Source organism: Brassica napus, chromosome C4, assembly GCF_020379485.1.
Source record: "Brassica napus cultivar Da-Ae chromosome C4, Da-Ae, whole genome shotgun sequence".
Classification (NCBI taxonomy): domain Eukaryota; kingdom Viridiplantae; phylum Streptophyta; class Magnoliopsida; order Brassicales; family Brassicaceae; genus Brassica; species Brassica napus.
The window spans coordinates 25,231,995-25,249,441 of record NC_063447.1 but is presented as its reverse complement, the minus strand read 5'-3'; the positions used below and the strand labels follow the sequence as shown (position 1 = coordinate 25,249,441).

At 36.3% G+C, this 17,447-nt stretch overlaps 1 protein-coding gene across 1 annotated transcript; it reads left to right on the top strand.

Moving 5' to 3' along the window:
• The first annotated feature begins 10,073 nt into the window (after positions 1 to 10,073).
• On the top strand, positions 10,074 to 12,691 carry LOC106390348 (uncharacterized aarF domain-containing protein kinase 2-like). Its single transcript, XM_013830790.3, has 4 exons — positions 10,074 to 10,356; positions 10,514 to 11,813; positions 11,890 to 12,309; positions 12,424 to 12,691. The coding sequence occupies exons 1-4, from the start codon at positions 10,340 to 10,342 to the stop codon at positions 12,541 to 12,543; spliced, it is 1,857 nt and encodes a 618-aa protein (XP_013686244.2). The 5' UTR covers positions 10,074 to 10,339; the 3' UTR covers positions 12,544 to 12,691.
• The last annotated feature ends 4,756 nt before the right edge of the window (positions 12,692 to 17,447 follow it).

Below are 17,447 nucleotides of genomic sequence, written 5' to 3'. Positions count from 1 at the left end.
ATTAAGCAGGGACTGCTTGTCTATGGTGAAGGCCGCAGGGTCTTCTTGGTCTGCAATTGATGGTCCCGATTCCAGGGTCAGTCGCTGGGTGCCTCCTGATCTGTAGTTGAGGGTTCCGGTTACCAAGGTTGGTCCTTGAGGAACCGAGGAAGATGTTTGGGATTTATAGCTGCATCCTTCAGGGGGGATTGCCTACGTACCCTTCAAGGGGGGGGATCAAGCCATTCGTAGTTCATGTATTGGAGGAGGCGTGGAGCCTAAGTGGGCGCGTAGCCTAATGGGCACGTGGCCCTTGTAGGTGATAGGAGTCATCTGTTCTATGGGGCACATGGCCGAAACAGATGGTGGAGTAGTCAATATGCTGCAGGGAGCATGGAGCTTCGATATGCTTTGATGAGCATGGAGTGTCCCTGTCGGTGTGCTGGAGATCGTGGCCTGAGCCAGTATGTGGAGTTGTAGGCGTGCTGCAGAGAGTATAGGACGTCACCTTCATGGTAGTAATCACCGGGATCAGCCTGTCATAGACCTCTCCTAGGAGAAGGTCTTCTCGGGGTGAAATATAGCCTTGGCGGCTGTCGAATTCGTGAGCTCTGGAGCTGGATGTTTTCTCTCTTAGATGGACGTGTTCCCATAGATGGACGTGTTCCCCTCCTTTAGGTTTTGAAACCTATATTTATGATGGAGGTCGTGCCTTTCTCTTGGGGTTTGGAAATATTCCTTATATCTTTAGATAATAGAATCTTTCCATTCTTCTCAAGGGCGGCTTATCATATTGGAATACTTCCTCTTTCTCTTGGATTTAGGAAGATTCCTTCTTCTCTAAGCTGGTTACCTGATAAATTGAAGATTTCCATTTATCTTAAGGTATGAGAAATCACTTGGCCTGGAAGACGGAAGAAGGTCCCAGACCTGGGGGCAGGGACCCGGGACCCAGAGGCAGGAACCCGGACCCTGGGGACAGGGACCTAGAAGACGGAAGCTGGAGTAATCTCTTCATGGAATATTTTTCCCCAACAGTTTGCCCCTTATTTTCTGGCTTCATGTTTGAAGGCAGGAAATAACATGACTTTCTTCATAGAACTTTATAAGTCGCACCGTAGTATCACGTTGCCTTTGTTGATCGTTCTCAGATGTACTTGCACTCGGTGTGAAAGGATTTGCAGCCTGGTTGGAGATGTATGACCTTTGATTCGGATGACCTGGAAGTGGAGAATCAGGAAGGACCACAATGCAGGACCTAGTAAACGCTCTAACGGTGAACATCACCGTCGTGCGAGATCAGGTCGGGCCTGTAGGATTTTCTTCTTCTCCTTTATAAGGATGAGACATTGCCCCTACGGTGGGGATTTGCCGGAGTTGGCAGAAAGTTTGATGAAGAAGCCAGGAATGCCTGCATAAAGGGTGATGCTTCTGCTCATACCCAGGTGCTTGTGCTTCTCCTGTGGCTGTACTCAGCCTTAGTACAGGCCTGACTTCAGTTTGCGTTTTTTGAGGCTCTCTGGCTCCACGAATCGTGTGGAGGAGTGTATGGGTCAGGACCCAGGAATTCTAAGAGGGAGAATCTTTGCGAGACTAAGGACCAGGGGGATGAGTAGGTTTAGCAAAACCCGGAGGCCGAAACTGAGGATTCTAATGCTTGATTCTACCGGCCTTGCGTGTTCCTCTCCGAGCTCGTAAAAACTATTTTAAATATGTTTTTCAATTAATATTTATTAAAACTATTTTTAAATATGTTTTTTTAATTTATATATTTATTATAACTAATTTTAAATATTTTTCCGATTAATATTTATTAAAACTATTTTTAAATATGTTTTTTTTTTAATTTACAGGTCCACTGGTGATCAGACCCGGTCTCGATCTCGTCGTGCCTCACCACGAGGTCGTAGTGGTACGGGGAGCCACTCTCAGGGTTCGTCCAGCCACTCTCGGGGTTCGTCCAGCCACTCTCGGGGTTCGTCCAGCCACTCTCGGGGGTCGAGCAGCCACTGTCGGGATTCTTCATTTCCCGCTCTGGTTTTTGCTCCTGCTGCTGCACCCCCTCCCGTTGCTGCACCCCCTCCCACTGCTGCACCCCCTCCCGCTCCTCCAGTTGTTCCAGGAGTGATGACTGTTGCCCAGTTGGTTCAACAGCCTGGTCGTGAGCATCTTCCCTATCTCACTCCGTGTCCAAAGGGACGACGTCAAACATGGTAATTAAAAGTCTTTTTTTTTCCTTTCATTAAAATTTGATTCATTATTAATAATTTGTTTCTTATATTAGGTTCAACCGATCTGGGAACGGGATCAGCGCATGGATCAAAAATATGATGTACTCGAACCTCAGCAAGGGATATCCGACTTTCACTCACTTCCCTGCCGAGGACCAGGAGATGTGGTTTCGTCAGTTTGCGGTAAGTATTCTAATTTTTTTACTTATATTTTAAATCTTTAATATAAAATTTCTACAAATTGTTTTTTTTTTCAGCAAGAGTTCACCTGGAATCCCGATCACACGAACTTTATCCGTGACGCCTTTGTCCATAAAGTTATGGACAACTATGGGAAGCAGATCTACGAGTGGAAGCAGAAGTGGCTCATCAACCAGGTTTTTTTTAATTTATTAAACAATTTTTTGAATTTATTAAACTATTTTTGGATTTGTTAAACTATTTTATATATTTTTTTTATTAAAAGGTCCCGAAGTCGATCAACAACACGGTCTGGGAGGAGTTGTGTCTGCGTTGGGATAAGGACGAGACGAAAGCTACCTTCGTGACCAACTCCGCCAACCGCAAGAGCGATCGTGGCGGGAAGGGCATGTACAAGCACAATTTGGGTGCCCAGACTATTGCCACTCTGGGGGATCGCTTGGTAAGTTCAATCTCTTTTTTTTTTTAATTATTTAAGTATTTTTATTTTATTTTTATGCATTTCTTCTAATTTCTAATGTTTGTTTAACTTTTGTTTTTTTCAAGGCGGATGAAAATGATGGCGAACCGGTTGATGATTTCGTCCTAATGAAGACGGCGCATACCAACAAGCACACCGGGGAGATTGATGATGGTGTTGTGAGGGATGTGCTCAGCCTGATCGAAACTCAGAAGGAAGACGAAGAGACCCGTCTATCTCAGCTTCAAACCGACCTGGACGCCACTTCGACGGCTTCGACCAACTTGTCCCGGATTCGAATCAACGAAATCGTTGAATCGGTATGTTCTTTATAAAAAAGTTCAATTCATTTATTTCTTTATTTTCATTTTATCATCTTTTCTATTATTTAAATTTGTTTATTTTCTATTTCAGTCGGTTCCAAAGAAGAAGGGACGTTTGGTCGGTTTGGGTCGTCGAGTCCAGTCGGTTCCTCCTTCTTCACCACAGCTCTATGTTGATCCAGAAGTGCTAGACCAGTTGAAGGACAAAGATGACCGCATAGCTGCATTGGAGCAAAAGATGGCGGATCAAGAGGCGGGATGGGAGGCAACGAGGAAGCAGAACGAGCAAATGATGGAGATGATGAAGAGGATGTACCCGAACGAGCAGTTCCCGTAGTTTCTTTCTTTTTTTTTCAAAAACTCTGAATGTTTTATTTTGGTATGTACAACTTTGAATATTATCTAATATGTTTTCTATTTCAATTTTAATTTTATATTTTCGAATTTCAATTAAAAAAATAAATTTTTAATTTTAAAAAAAAAATTATTTTTTGAAATATTCCGAGGAAGTGTATCCCTCGGGATATTCCGACGACAACTTCCTCGGAATGTTCCGAGGGCATATCTCCTCAGAATATCCCGACGGATACACTTCCTCGGAATATTCCGACGGCAAAGGTTTCTCGGAATATTCCGACGGCCGAGGTTCGTCGGAATATTCCGATATCTCTTTTCTCTCGGAATGTTTCCGAGGACCGTTCCATCGAAAATATCCGAGGAGATACCGACGAACAGTCCTAGGAAATTTTTCTTCGGAATGTCCTCGGAATCTTTACTTCTCGGTATTCCCTCGGAATTTTCCGAGGAAATTCCGAGGAAATTTTACTTTCCGGTGAGAAATTTCCGACGACCATTCTCGTCGGTATGTCCTTGGAATACCGTTATTCCGAGGACATACCGACGATATTTGTCGTCGGAATACCGATGTTTTCTTGTAGTGTCGATGTATTTGGTACCTGAAAACATATCTATAGTAAGTGAAAACTTATTCCAATTTAGGCCCTCTTCTCAGTGCAATTTCACCTAATCTTCTTCCATATCCGTCTTCTAATTTTAATACAGGAGTGCGAAACAGAAGCCACGAACCAGGACGAGTTAGTCTGGTGATAAACGGCTTGCAGCTGCAAGTACGGCCCCGGGTTCGACTCGCACTGGCCACCAGAGAATTTACATGCGGACTTGCTTTGGCGCCCGAGACCGAAGACCGTTGCCTGGCCATGACCCACCCTCGGGTGTGCGTCCGCGCCGCTAAAGGTTCGGTCTCTAGTCTGAACCACCACGGTGGGGCCAAGACACTCGTTGAAAAAAAAAAAAAAAAAACAGAAGCCACGTAGCCAAGGCTCCCAACACTCGGGTAAATAGTTTTGTCTTAAAACCACTTCTTATGATTTATACACTCGTTTTAATGAAGTTTACGTTAATCTTCTTCTGTATGACATGGCTTGGAACCTAAGCTACAGGCTAAAGCTCTTACAATCATGGCGTTATCTATGGAGTTCAAATACAGCTAGGTGATGATATTTATATCATACGAAAAATCATGTTTTATGATTATTTTTGGGGAAATATTATTTGACTATTTGAGACTAGACCTGGGAATTTCGGGTATCGGTTCGGTATTTCGGATATAGCGTTGTTCGGGTAGAGAGTTTGAGGATCCATTTACTACATGTCCTATTTTCGGTTCGGTTTGGATAGTTTTGGGTTCTGTTCGGATATTAAAACTAGGAACTAGAAAATACCTGAAAAATTCGGCTCTCATTTGGTTCCGGTTCTGGTTTGGGTAATTCAGGTAATTCAGATAAAATTTCGGTTATTTAGGGTAAAATATCAAATAACTAGGATGATTTAAATAAAAATTCTGGATATTGCGGATTACTTTGGATATTTCAGATAAAACTATCTGGATAGTCTTAGATATAGTCGGGTAGTTCGGATACTTTATAATAATTTAGTTATTTTAAAAAAAAATTTTGATACTTTTAATAGATGTTTAAATTATAATTATATATTTAGTTATGTTATATATATAAGTAATATTTTTATACATTGGAGTCCCGGTTAGGTTTGGTTATTTCTGATATAGAAGTATCGGAAACATTCGGGTATTTGAGGGTTTCTGTCCGGTTTTGCTTTCGAGTATTTTGGTTCTGTTCCGGTTCGGTTCTTTGGTTCCGGTTTTTTTGTCAAGGCCTATTTGAGACTATTGATTACAAATTCTAAAAATGTCTTGACTTTTGGGTTGCTGAGCTAGAGAGTTGTTAGTAATTGAAAAATATGAATTCGTCAACAGCAGGGTTCGAAACTCAGCGGGCGAGCCCAACAGATTTCAAGTATGTCTCCTTAACCACCTCGACATATTGACAATCTATATTATTAAAACTAAAGAACTTTTTCATTTGTTTTTGGAAACATGGACAGCAGTACAAAAAAAATGTATAGTGTTCATTTAGTAATTTCATTAATATAATTACATTAATTGTCTTTCTGTATTTCATCTAGTTTAACAATGTCATTAATTATATTACCTTAACAATACATCACATCATTAAACTTTTTTTGTCATCATCTTATACAGACTCATACTGACTCTGTGAACCACACCGGGAGATCTTGATCCATGTGAATGACAAAAAATGGTTATTTTTTGACATTGCGTGGTAGGCTATTGCCTTTGAATTTGGTGTCCTTGGTACATAGATAATCTCTGATCGTATAAAACTTCATTTCAGGATCTTAATATCTTCCAAATAACTTGCAAATGCTGGTCATTCTTCTGGTTCTGAAACCGTCTTTACCAATTGAGAACAATCTGTTGCAAATGTAACATGAAATTGACGTAAGTTTTTCATGCATTCCATTGCCCGGAGTAGTGCTTCTATCTCCGCATGCAGAGGAGTTAGAAAAGCCCGGACATTCCTCGCCCCCAACAACCCATCAAATCCTTCTAGAGTACTGAGCCAACCTTGTCCGGAGAAAATATCATTATAATTCCAGGAACCATCTGTGAAACACCATCTTCGTGGGATTTATGGGAGAGTCATAACCTTGACCGGTGATACTCTCATGTTTCCGTCCAATACATGTGCCTCAGCCCAGAGTGTTGACTATGCTTCTGCCAATTTGAACGTGTCCCTAGGATCCATGCCCATATTACTAAAAACTTTATTATTCCTTCATTTCCAAATATACCATAGTATCCACGCTAACTGATGATCATCCATCTGTGGTGAAACTCTCCAGAAGAGATGATCCATATTTGTAAAGAGGGAGCTTGTTGGGAAAATAGATGGGTTTGATGGTATTTTGGAGGACATCGTATTTTCCATAGAATATGTTTTATCTTTGGGGGACACCGTATTTTCCAACAAAACGCCTTCAATGCATCAACTGTGGGTCCAAACATTAAAGATGGTCTTTCCCTATATGGGTAAATCCGTTCTATCCGATAACCTGATTTAACCGTATACTTCCCATTATTTGTAATAGTGCATATTTTTATTATATTACAAGTTTGTGCACTCTCCAAGATACCATCAAACTATTAATTATATTACCATAATAATAATAATAATAATAATAATAATAACAATAATAATAATAATAATAATAATAGTGCAGATTTTTATATTACCATAATAATAATAATAGTGCAGATTTTTATTTATTAATTTTCAACATTAAATTTGTGCCAATTATAAAATGAAAAATGTAAAAAAACTGGATTTTGCATATGGTTAAACGTTCGGTTTAGTTTGTTTTACTAAATTTATTTATTTATTTTAGTTTCAATTGGTCAAAAATTACGTAGCCAAAACATAATTCAAAGACATGTTTTTGTGAATAAAATAATAACTTAAATTAAAATAATAAAAGTGTATTACATTTATTGTCACTTAATTTTTCATTTAGTATAATTATTTCAATAAATAAAAAACTCTTTCTATTTTATTTAATTTAGCCAAACACATAGAAATAGTCATTTTTATTAGCTTATAAAATCAGTTAGGCATGAACATTGACCATCCATTTAGATACGAGTTGTTCTTTTCGGGTAATATGGTTATGTGTGGGTTTTGAGTTGGGTCTTTATGGATCTGGATGAGTTCAGTTCTGATGTATATGAACATAAAAATGTCTAAATAGCAAATGTATCTGAAACAGTTTTAATATTTGTACAAAAAATAAACATATTACCCGATTTGGTGTAGGTTTTTTGAATACAATTAGTTATATTACGATACATATAAAATATATAACACTAATTATTTAAAAAAAATCATATATATATATATATATATATATATATATATATATATATGTGTGTAAAAACCAATTCCCGCGCGGATGCGCGGATCCATCTCGAATTGTAATCAAGTTTTGAACTATATTGCTTTGGATTATTTATCAACTTTAACAAAAGGAATGTAGAATAAGGCTAGTATACTACAACAAGCAAACAAGGAATTACATGTAAAGCAATCCACGCCACAGACTCATGATATCAAACAGGAAAATTAACAACTATGTTGAAGGAATACGAACAAAGCACATTTGGACTGATAAAGTGACAAAGTTCATCTTGTGGAACTTAGCTAGATTCATAACCCCCCAAAAAGAACTTAACTAGCTCCCGAGAGGGTTGCTCATCTTGCTTTGCTCTCCTCTTTTCCTTTTCGAGTTTTCAACTGAATTTCAATCAAGCACCAAAGATTCTCTTCTTTCTCAAATAATCAAGAACAGTTTCTTCTTACTCTTAATTATCTATGCAAGATTTCTCCAAAAAAGAACTTTTTTCTCAAAATGGAAGTTAGCAAAAATTTATGAATTTTTGAAGAGGAAATGATATTAAGAAGGAGAAATATCTAGGATAACACAACAATATTTACCATAAAATAGCATACATAAAAAACAAAATAACATTCATTAAAGTGTAGAAAGACATGTACATACCTAAGGTTAATGATTAAAAATTAGGATAGATTTTTGGTGAGGGGTTATAGGGGTTAGGTTTAGGATTTAAGATTTAGGGTTTAATGTATAAACTTAAAATGATTATTTTGTAAATGTTTTATTGTAAATGTTTTTAAATAGTTAGCTATATTAAATATATTATTCATTAATGGTACCTTAGTCTTTTATTCTTTAATGAATGTTATTTTGATCATTTCTTCCTTTTTTTTTTATTTTGTGCTAAAAGTTTTAGTATTTGTTTAAAAAAATAATTCCCTTAAATTTTAGTCTATACGTACTCTTTGAGAATAGGCAAACAAGCATATTAAATCCTCTTTAAAGTTAGCGTAAAATTAGAAAGAGTTATACTGAAAAATTTCATTTTTAAAAGATTATTTACTGAAAAAAAAACTGGAATAAAATAAGGACAGTTCTCTAAAATTGCATTTTTAAAAGTTTCAAAAAATTAGCACTCAATGATAAAAATTCTCAAAATAACTTTCATTTGAAAGAAAACCCATTAGTTTACTCTAATTTCTAGACCTTAATCCGATTGAACCTATTTAGGTCTAAATTTTTAATCTTTGATTAATACTTTATAAGAATAATTTTTGTGTGTGCTAATTTTTTCAATAAAAAACAATTTAATGCTAAATGACTGTATTTCTCATAAAATAGTACGCTCCAAAGAAAATAGAAAACATGTGTAAAATAATTTTTCTCGATTACACATAAAGACACTTTTTGTCTTTCCTTTACATTGAGAGTCACTTTCCACTTGTGAGGCACTTTCTGGTGGGACCTATGTGTACTTTTGACAAATTTGTCCTTATGGAAAATGGCGAGTTGTGGACGACAAATTATGGATGACAAGTTGTGACGAATTGTGGATGACAAGTAACTTGTGAATATATGAATCAAAGAAATGCAAAGAATATGTATGACGGTTTACTTCTACTATTACAAATTTGAAATCCTAAAAAAATTTGATATGTACGCAAAATATGTAGACGAATAAGAAAATTAAAAAATTAAAAATGTGGATTAGTGAAAATGTGAACAAAGAAATGCGGGCCATTAGAAATGTGGACTCAGAAATGTGGATGATATAAATATAGATACGAATTCATGTGGACACTATTTTTCTATAATGTGAACAAAATTTTGTGGATGATTTTTCATCTGCTAATCACCAAGGTTCTTTAACTTATAATATAATAATTTATGTATAAGAGATGTGAGATCATATCTTCTTGATGAGTTTGAACAGAGAACGACAAAGTTTGAAATCCCAAGCTCGGCACAGTGAAGAAGAAGAACGGTGCCAGATTGGAGTGGTGAGCACGAGTTATGGTTCCAACTCTCTAACGGTTTTATCTTTCGATCTGATGTACACCGATCTGCTGGAGACTTCCCCGGTGACCACATCCAGTCCAACACAACTAGCTCTTGATCTCCGATAAGACAGCTGTGACCGAGCTCCAATGGATAAGACAACTCTAATTTGTTGATGTCCACATCTAATCTATAATTCTATTATCCACGTTTTGGTGTCCACGTCCACATTTAATTTTGTTTACACTTTAATATATATATGAAAATGGATCTTAAAAGATAGAGAATTTTATATATAATTTATTATGATAATTATTTTTATTTAATATATTTTAGAATTTGAGATAAAAGTAAATGAAAACATAAGGTGTAATAAGAAAAACAATAAAATGAAATAAAAAGAAGAGAGAGATTTGTGTGATGGGAAGAAAGCAAAATGTTCTTTTTTCTTTAGTCTAGGTCATAAGAATCATTTCTACAAAGAAAAGTGTGTCTAAAGTGGTAAGTGTCTTGTAGTGTAATTGATATGTGATAAAGTCTCTCTACGAGTAAAAATCTCATATATTATCACTAAATATGTAAATGACGAAAGATATTCAGTCAGCCTGATTGTTTGGACCGACGACAAATCTATAGCGTGAAGCCCACGAGGTCGCGTTTTGCGGGTCCCTTCTCTCCTTCCTCGCACCAATCACCGACCTTCGTATCGTCTCCTGCCTCCAAAACCCAGAACCTCCCTCCACGAAACGGCGACTTAGTGTACCCTAACACCGACTCAAAATCGATGACACAATGCTCCCGTGTCTGAAAACCATACCGAACAACAAACTTTCTTCTCGAGAAGCTCCTCTCTCGCCATGACCCTCTTCTCTAGGTTCGTCTCTGCTTCACCTTTTATAATCCGATTCACTTTTCCTTCCCAATTTTCAAGGAGATTGCTCAAAATTGATTCCTAGGTTTTAAAAAGTTACAGAGTTTCAACCTTTACCCTTTGATCCTTCTAATGTTGAATCCTTTTTGGTTTCCTGCAGATTCTTGCTCACTAAAGTGGTTACCAGATACACACAATGTCTCTACTCTAACCAGAAACGTGGAACATCTCTCAAGGTTTCTCTTGTTTTGCCTCAGTTCAGAAATTTTAGTAATGGGCATCGTCAGAATCATTCATTGGCCCTTCTCCCTTACGCTAAAGGAAGGTCTTTAGGTAGTCGTCTTCTCAAACGAAGCTATGTAGTAGTTAAGCAACATGCTCAAGTGTCTTTGAAATGGCTTCTTCATAGATACTCTACCCACCAATGGAACTTCCCTAGGATAAGCCTGGTTGCTCAAGCGTTCTGTTTGTCTGTAGCCCGTTCGAACTTGTTATTACCTGGTGTCTTTGCTCTTACTTATAGGAAAGTGGCATGGGCGCAAAGGCCGGCTCCGAGTCCGGTTAGAGTACGGTCTCCTCAGCAGTTTTCTCTTTATACGAGTGCGGTTCACATCCCTGTGGTTATCTCTACTTTGTTTATCTCTGCGATTAAAAGTGTGGTTCTGCTCGGGAGAGCTCTCTATTTAGCAGTTTTGCTTTCTCCTAATCTTGTAATGGCGCTGTTGGAGTTTTCATGCGGGCCTCGGTTTAGAAAGCTACGGCATGAGGTCCTCCATCGAACTCTGGAGAAAGCTGGTCCTGCGTTTATCAAGTTTGGACAATGGATCGCCACAAGACCTGATCTGTTCTCCAAGGACTTGTGCTTACAGCTTTCAAAGCTTCACAGTAATGCCCCTGAGCACAGCTTCGAGTTCACCAAAAGAACAATCGAAAATGCGTTTGGTCGTAAGCTCTCTGACATATTCGAGGAGTTTGACGAGGCGCCAGTCGCCTCTGGGAGCATAGCTCAAGTCCATAGAGCCACTCTGAAGTTTCAGTATCCAGGACATAAGGTTAAGTCCTCTGAAGTTGCTGTTAAAGTTAGGCATCCTTGCGTTGAAGAAACAATGACGAGAGACTTTGTGATAATTAAAATGGCGGCAAAGTTAACTACTTTCGTCCCGGGTTTGAACTGGCTTAGGTTGGACGAGTGTGTGCAACAGTTTAGCCTCTACATGTTGTCTCAAGTTGATCTCTCAAGGGAAGCTTCTCATTTGAGTCGGTTTATATACAACTTCCGTGGGTGGAAAGATGTCTCTTTCCCTAAGCCTGTCTTTCCACTTGTGCATCCCTCCGTTTTGGTTGAGTCTTTCGAGCATGGAGAGAGCGTGGCTCGTTATGTGGATGGCTCAGAAGGACATGAATGGCTCAAGTCTAAAGTAGCTCATATCGGAACTAATGCTCTCTTGAAGATGCTCCTGGTTCTGCCTCTTGAATCCTTTCATTTCAGTTACTTGTATAGCTTAAAAGAAACTCATCTCATTCTTGTTTTTTCAGGTGGACAACTTCGTTCACGCAGATATGCATCCCGGGAACATTCTTGTCAGGAAGAACGGTGCTCGAAGAGGTCTGTTCAGATCGAAGAAGCCGCACATTATTTTCCTTGACGTTGGCATGACTGCAGAACTCTCGAAAACCGACAGAGACAACCTACTTGGTTTTTTCAAGGCGGTTGCACGTAGAGATGGTCGGACTGCTGCAGAAAGAACACTTAACTTATCTAGACAACAGAATTGTCCTAACCCACAGGCCTTTGTGGAGGAAGTAGAAGAAGCGTTTAGATTCTGGGGAACAGCACAAGGAAAATCAGTTCACCCAGCAGACTGTATGCACGAGTTGTTCGAGAAAATGAGAAATCATAGAGTTAATATCGACGGCAATGTCTCCACCGTTATGTTTACAACATTAGTTCTCGAGGTGAGTTTTAAATATCTTATTTTTCTTTGGAATAAAGCATTCATCTTTGTGATTAAAGCAATGCTTTACAGTTTCGTACACATATAATACTGAGGTTTTTGAGCTATGTTTTAGGGTTGGCAACGGAAACTGGATCCAGGATATGATATAATGAGGACGTTACAGAAAATGCTGCTGAAAACGGATTGGATGAAATCACTTTCTTACACGGTCGATGGACTGATGGCTCCTTAGATTTGAAAAGGTTTAATCTTTTATTGTTTTTTGTACACATTTGAATCTTATTGAGAGCCTAGCTTTTCTTTTGACTTGGGAGTTGAAGAAACACATCTTCTACAGAAAATTTTAACAAAACAAAAAGTTCATTTTTTGTTTTCTTCTATTCTTTTTTTGAGCTTAAGAAAACTATGAAACTGAACTCAAAAAAAAAATGTGTCTCAAAATTGATGAGTAAAACTCTTATTCCAAAGAGCCGTTACTACCAACATGTTATTACTTGAATGGAAATCATAGATAATCAACATGAATATTTAAGTTAGGATGAGATTAAATCCAGGCCAAACTTCTTATAATATAAATTATGATACTCATTAGTTTCCACGGAAAAACAACTGTCGAGAAATCTTTACGGAAAAATTAGCATAAAACAAACGAAATAGTTTCGAAAGTTTACGAGGCAATCAACGGAAGGAATGAGAACAAAAGAAAGGCATCACCACCCCTCATGAACTCAGTGCCGCCCAACAGCCTTCTCTCTCTCCACCATGTCGCCAAACTCCCCCTCTTTCCTCCATGTCGCTAAACACACACTCTCTCTCCTCCATGTCGCCAAACACACACACACACACACACACTCTTCAATGTCTCCCAACACCTCTCTCATCAGGTCAATGTCGCTCAAACACCTCTGTCATCATGTTCTCTTTTGAATCTCGATCGAAATGTCTTCCGTTTCGTCGCAATCGGAGTTTCCGTCGAGATTTTACGAAAAAAACAAGCAAGACGTTGTTTTCTCGTAAAAGTTCAAGTCAAACATCAAGACGATAGTGGTTAACGTAACACCATCATATCCTCGACTAAATGAATTGATTTATATCAGTTCATAGGACCAACGACATAAAAACGTATAAGTCATAAATGATAAAACGGTCCAAAAACGATTTAAAACACGATGAAAGCCCACTTGTGACTTGGATCGAGAACCAGCCCATATTGCAAAGTCGGTTTACTTGGCTTGGAAAAAAAAAGGAAAAAGAGGATAAATGGAAGATTTTCAAGGATAAACTCAAATCTCGAGCAGATAAGAAAAAAATCTTCGGAGAGGATACACATGAATCATGGAAGATAAGGAAAGACAGCCGACGCTGAAGGCATACATAAGCAAATCAGGGGCAGAAAAGGGAAGATGCCAATTTTAAGCTCTTAGAACTCTCTGCACTTAGAAACCTTAGGCATTATTCTCGACATGCTTAGTTTTCTATGGTTTGCACTCGATTACTAAACGGACTCGCAAAGGCAATTTGATATCTTGTTCAAACTTTGTAAGTTTAACTACGTTCGGCTTGATCCTCGAAAGGGGTAGTAAATATGAAGCCTTTTATAAGGCCCAGTCCGAAATCAGTAAAAACCTTTTTCGCATCTTTTTACGTCTTTTGCTAAACGAGTTGCGGCTCACATAGGTCTTCTCGACAGAGGTAGTTATGCTAGCGAACTTAGTTAGATTTTACTGCATATGTTATTTGATTTACGTTGTAATCCCATTTCCAGGCGAACTTCCTATATGTTTTCGTCTCTGAAACGCTCATACGAATGTTCAAAATAAAGATCTATTTTTTTTCTGAATTCGTTTTGATGTCTTTCTGTATTTTCTGCATTTTTTGATCACTTATCATTGGCCCTCCCAGAGAATTCAGACCTCAAAGAAAGCTATGCTTTCTTCCGTTAACAAATTTGACAGTGCAAGTTCATTTCCCACATTCATCTAGATGGAAATGTAGTTAAAGAAACGAACATTAGTCCATTTAGATGATTCATCTGGATGGACAAACAAACAGTCGCAATAATATATGGATGTATCATTTGGATGAATCTTGTAAATGGATCATCTGGATAGAGATGATAAATGATGAAACGAACAGTCACTGAATATGCTTGGTTTAAAGTTCTTATAATATAAATTATGTTATTGTTAGTGAATTTAAATTTAAAGTTAAATTTAATATAAATTAAAGTTAAGTTTAAATATAAATTTCTATATATATTTTATTTATAATATTTTAATTTTAAAATATAAATTTAAAATATTTTTTAAAAAATATTTTAATTTTTATTATCTCGCAATCGCCTGTGTCCGCAAATGCTATGGGAACCAGGTTTAGATTTTAAGAGATATGGAACAGTATGAAATGATTTAAAGCGTTTTTGTGATTGTTGTAAAACACCAACAACCACTATCACCCATAAAATCTGTGTTTGCGGGTAGTACCAGAAAAACCAGTAAAACCCTTAAATGAATAAAAACCATAGCACTAGTGTTTTTTTCAGAGTTGTTAGAGCCAAACCTGTTGAGCTTGCTCTTGGAAGTGACTGAAGCTAGATCTCCGGCAACAGATTTTGCGCCTTCTTTCCATGCTTTTGAATGGTAGTATTTTACAATAGGCAGCTTAGCGAAGACGGTCACATATAAAATGAGACATCCTAACTGGATCAGTGTTGCTATTCTAATGGACAACACTACAAAAAAATAACAAATGATGATTAAGATTACCTATGTAATAAGATGTAACAAAAAGTTTAAGGAAAAGTTAGCAGCGACATTACAAGCGCCTTTTCGGAGACCATTAGAAGATTTATCGAAGATTGCTTTCGTAATAAGCCTTAAACCAGAGGTTAGAGATCCTGCTATGCCTAAGCCTCCCACGAACGCCTTAAATAAATATAAAAAATGATAGAAACTTTTATCTAAATTTATTTTAGTGAAGAGACAATCATTCTATCACTAAAAGATCAAAACTAGACTTGTATGAAATCGGGGCACATGAAGGAAAAATCTCCAGCTATTCCACCTTGTACAAAAGCATCAACAAGCCCAAAAGAGAAACGATCAAACACAACACAATATATGCTCCTAAACTTTTGCTGCATATGAAGCAAGATCCAACTACACCAAACGGAACACAATGAATAAAAATCAGAGAGTTGTATATCATGTTCGAAAAGATTTTGTTGAAAATTAAGAGTACTTACAATGATCAGACAAATTGTACCAGCTGTATAAAGGCTGTACCCCAAAATGTTACGAAATCGGGTATGAGCTTAGCTTCTTTATAAGCAAGTGTTGATATAAACACATTTGCAACCAATTGGTAAACTATTGTAAGAACCCTCGAGGGATGATATTTATGTTTGTTAAACCAAATAGAAAAATGAATTGAATTACTAGGATATGTAACAATTGAATCGAACTGTCTTAATGTAAAAAACAATCAGCTTGTATAGGATCATACCAGGAAAACTTGATAATAGTAATCGGTGATGGTCAGCAGAAAGAATGAGACATCCTAACTTGATCAAAATCCATATTCCTATGAGCAATACTACAAAGAAAACGACACATCTTATATATTAAAACATAAGTTACAACTTTAATTCATGTGTGATATTTTTAAAAATGGACCTAATGGACTTATTCCTAGAAAGTCATATTACATTTAATCTCTAATCTTATCATTTAAATTTTGGGCCAACCAGAAATTTTTATTGGGCTATCAATAATTGAATTTAAACAATAGATGATCCATTGGATTTATAGATAGTATAAATTAAATAGATATAATATAATGTTTTAATACTATACCTTCATATGTTAATTATTTAAATATTTATCGATGTTAAATTTTAAAATTATGAAGATTTTTTTTTAAAATAACAAAAATCATATTATCTAACAATGATTAATCTTTATTACCTTAAACCAATGATTTTTTTTAAACTATATAGTTTATTTTAAAAATTAAACAAAAACTAAATGTTTAATTATTTACTCGATAATATAAATTTGTGAAGCGAAAAGTTTAATTTTTAAAATTTTTTGTAAATTTGTGAAATGTTACAATATTTTTGAATATGACAATAAAACAATATTTTACTAATCTTTATATATATAGTTACGATTTTAATAATGAAATAATAATCCAAAAATATATATATAGAAGATTATTGGCATCAAAATTATATTTAAACTTAATATTTTATTTTTAACTTGTTCAGTTAAATGATTATGCTTTTGTTTTAAATATTGGCTAATAATGGTCAAATAATCTTTATGCCTAGTATCAAAAATGAAAAAAAAAGCAAAATATGAGTATACTTTTTGGAAAAAAAATAAGCAAGAATAAGTAAATACCAACTTTTATTAGTCCTCACCAAAGGATATCAACTTTATATAATATTGGTTTTCATAGGACAAAGGATCAAAATCATATTTATTGACATCAAAATCAGGTAAATTACCAACTTTCATTAGTCTTTACCAAATGGTATTAAGTATTAACTTTATATTTACTTTGGTTTACATGGGCCAAAATCATGTTTATTAGCACCCTCGAAGGATGATATTTCTGTTTGGTACAAAAAAAAGAATTGAATGAAAAGGATATATAACAATTGAATCGACTTGTCTTAGTGTCAAAATTTAGCTTATACCAGGAAAACTTGATAATAGTGATTGATGATGGTCAGCATTGCATTCCATGCCAGGAGAGAACCTACTCATAGAATACAACACACGAGTCGTGCTAAATTTTTGCCATGTCCATCTTCAAAATTCAATTATCATATACATTTTGCACAGGAAGTAACATATGCTGTAGAAAATATGGATTGATGATTTATATAGAATTGTATATCTACCTCAAGCCTGTTAGGGATATCCTCTGGATTACTCACCAAACGATCACAAATCCTGCCAGAAATGTAGAATATATCAATTTTACATTTGTTTGGTTCCAAAACTTTCAGCCTCTTCGACTTCCATTTTCAGATATTACAAGGGAAAATTCCATAAAAATACACCAACTAAATTTTGTTAAGTTTTTTAATATTCAAATTGATTTTGTTACCTAGTTTAACAACCAAAC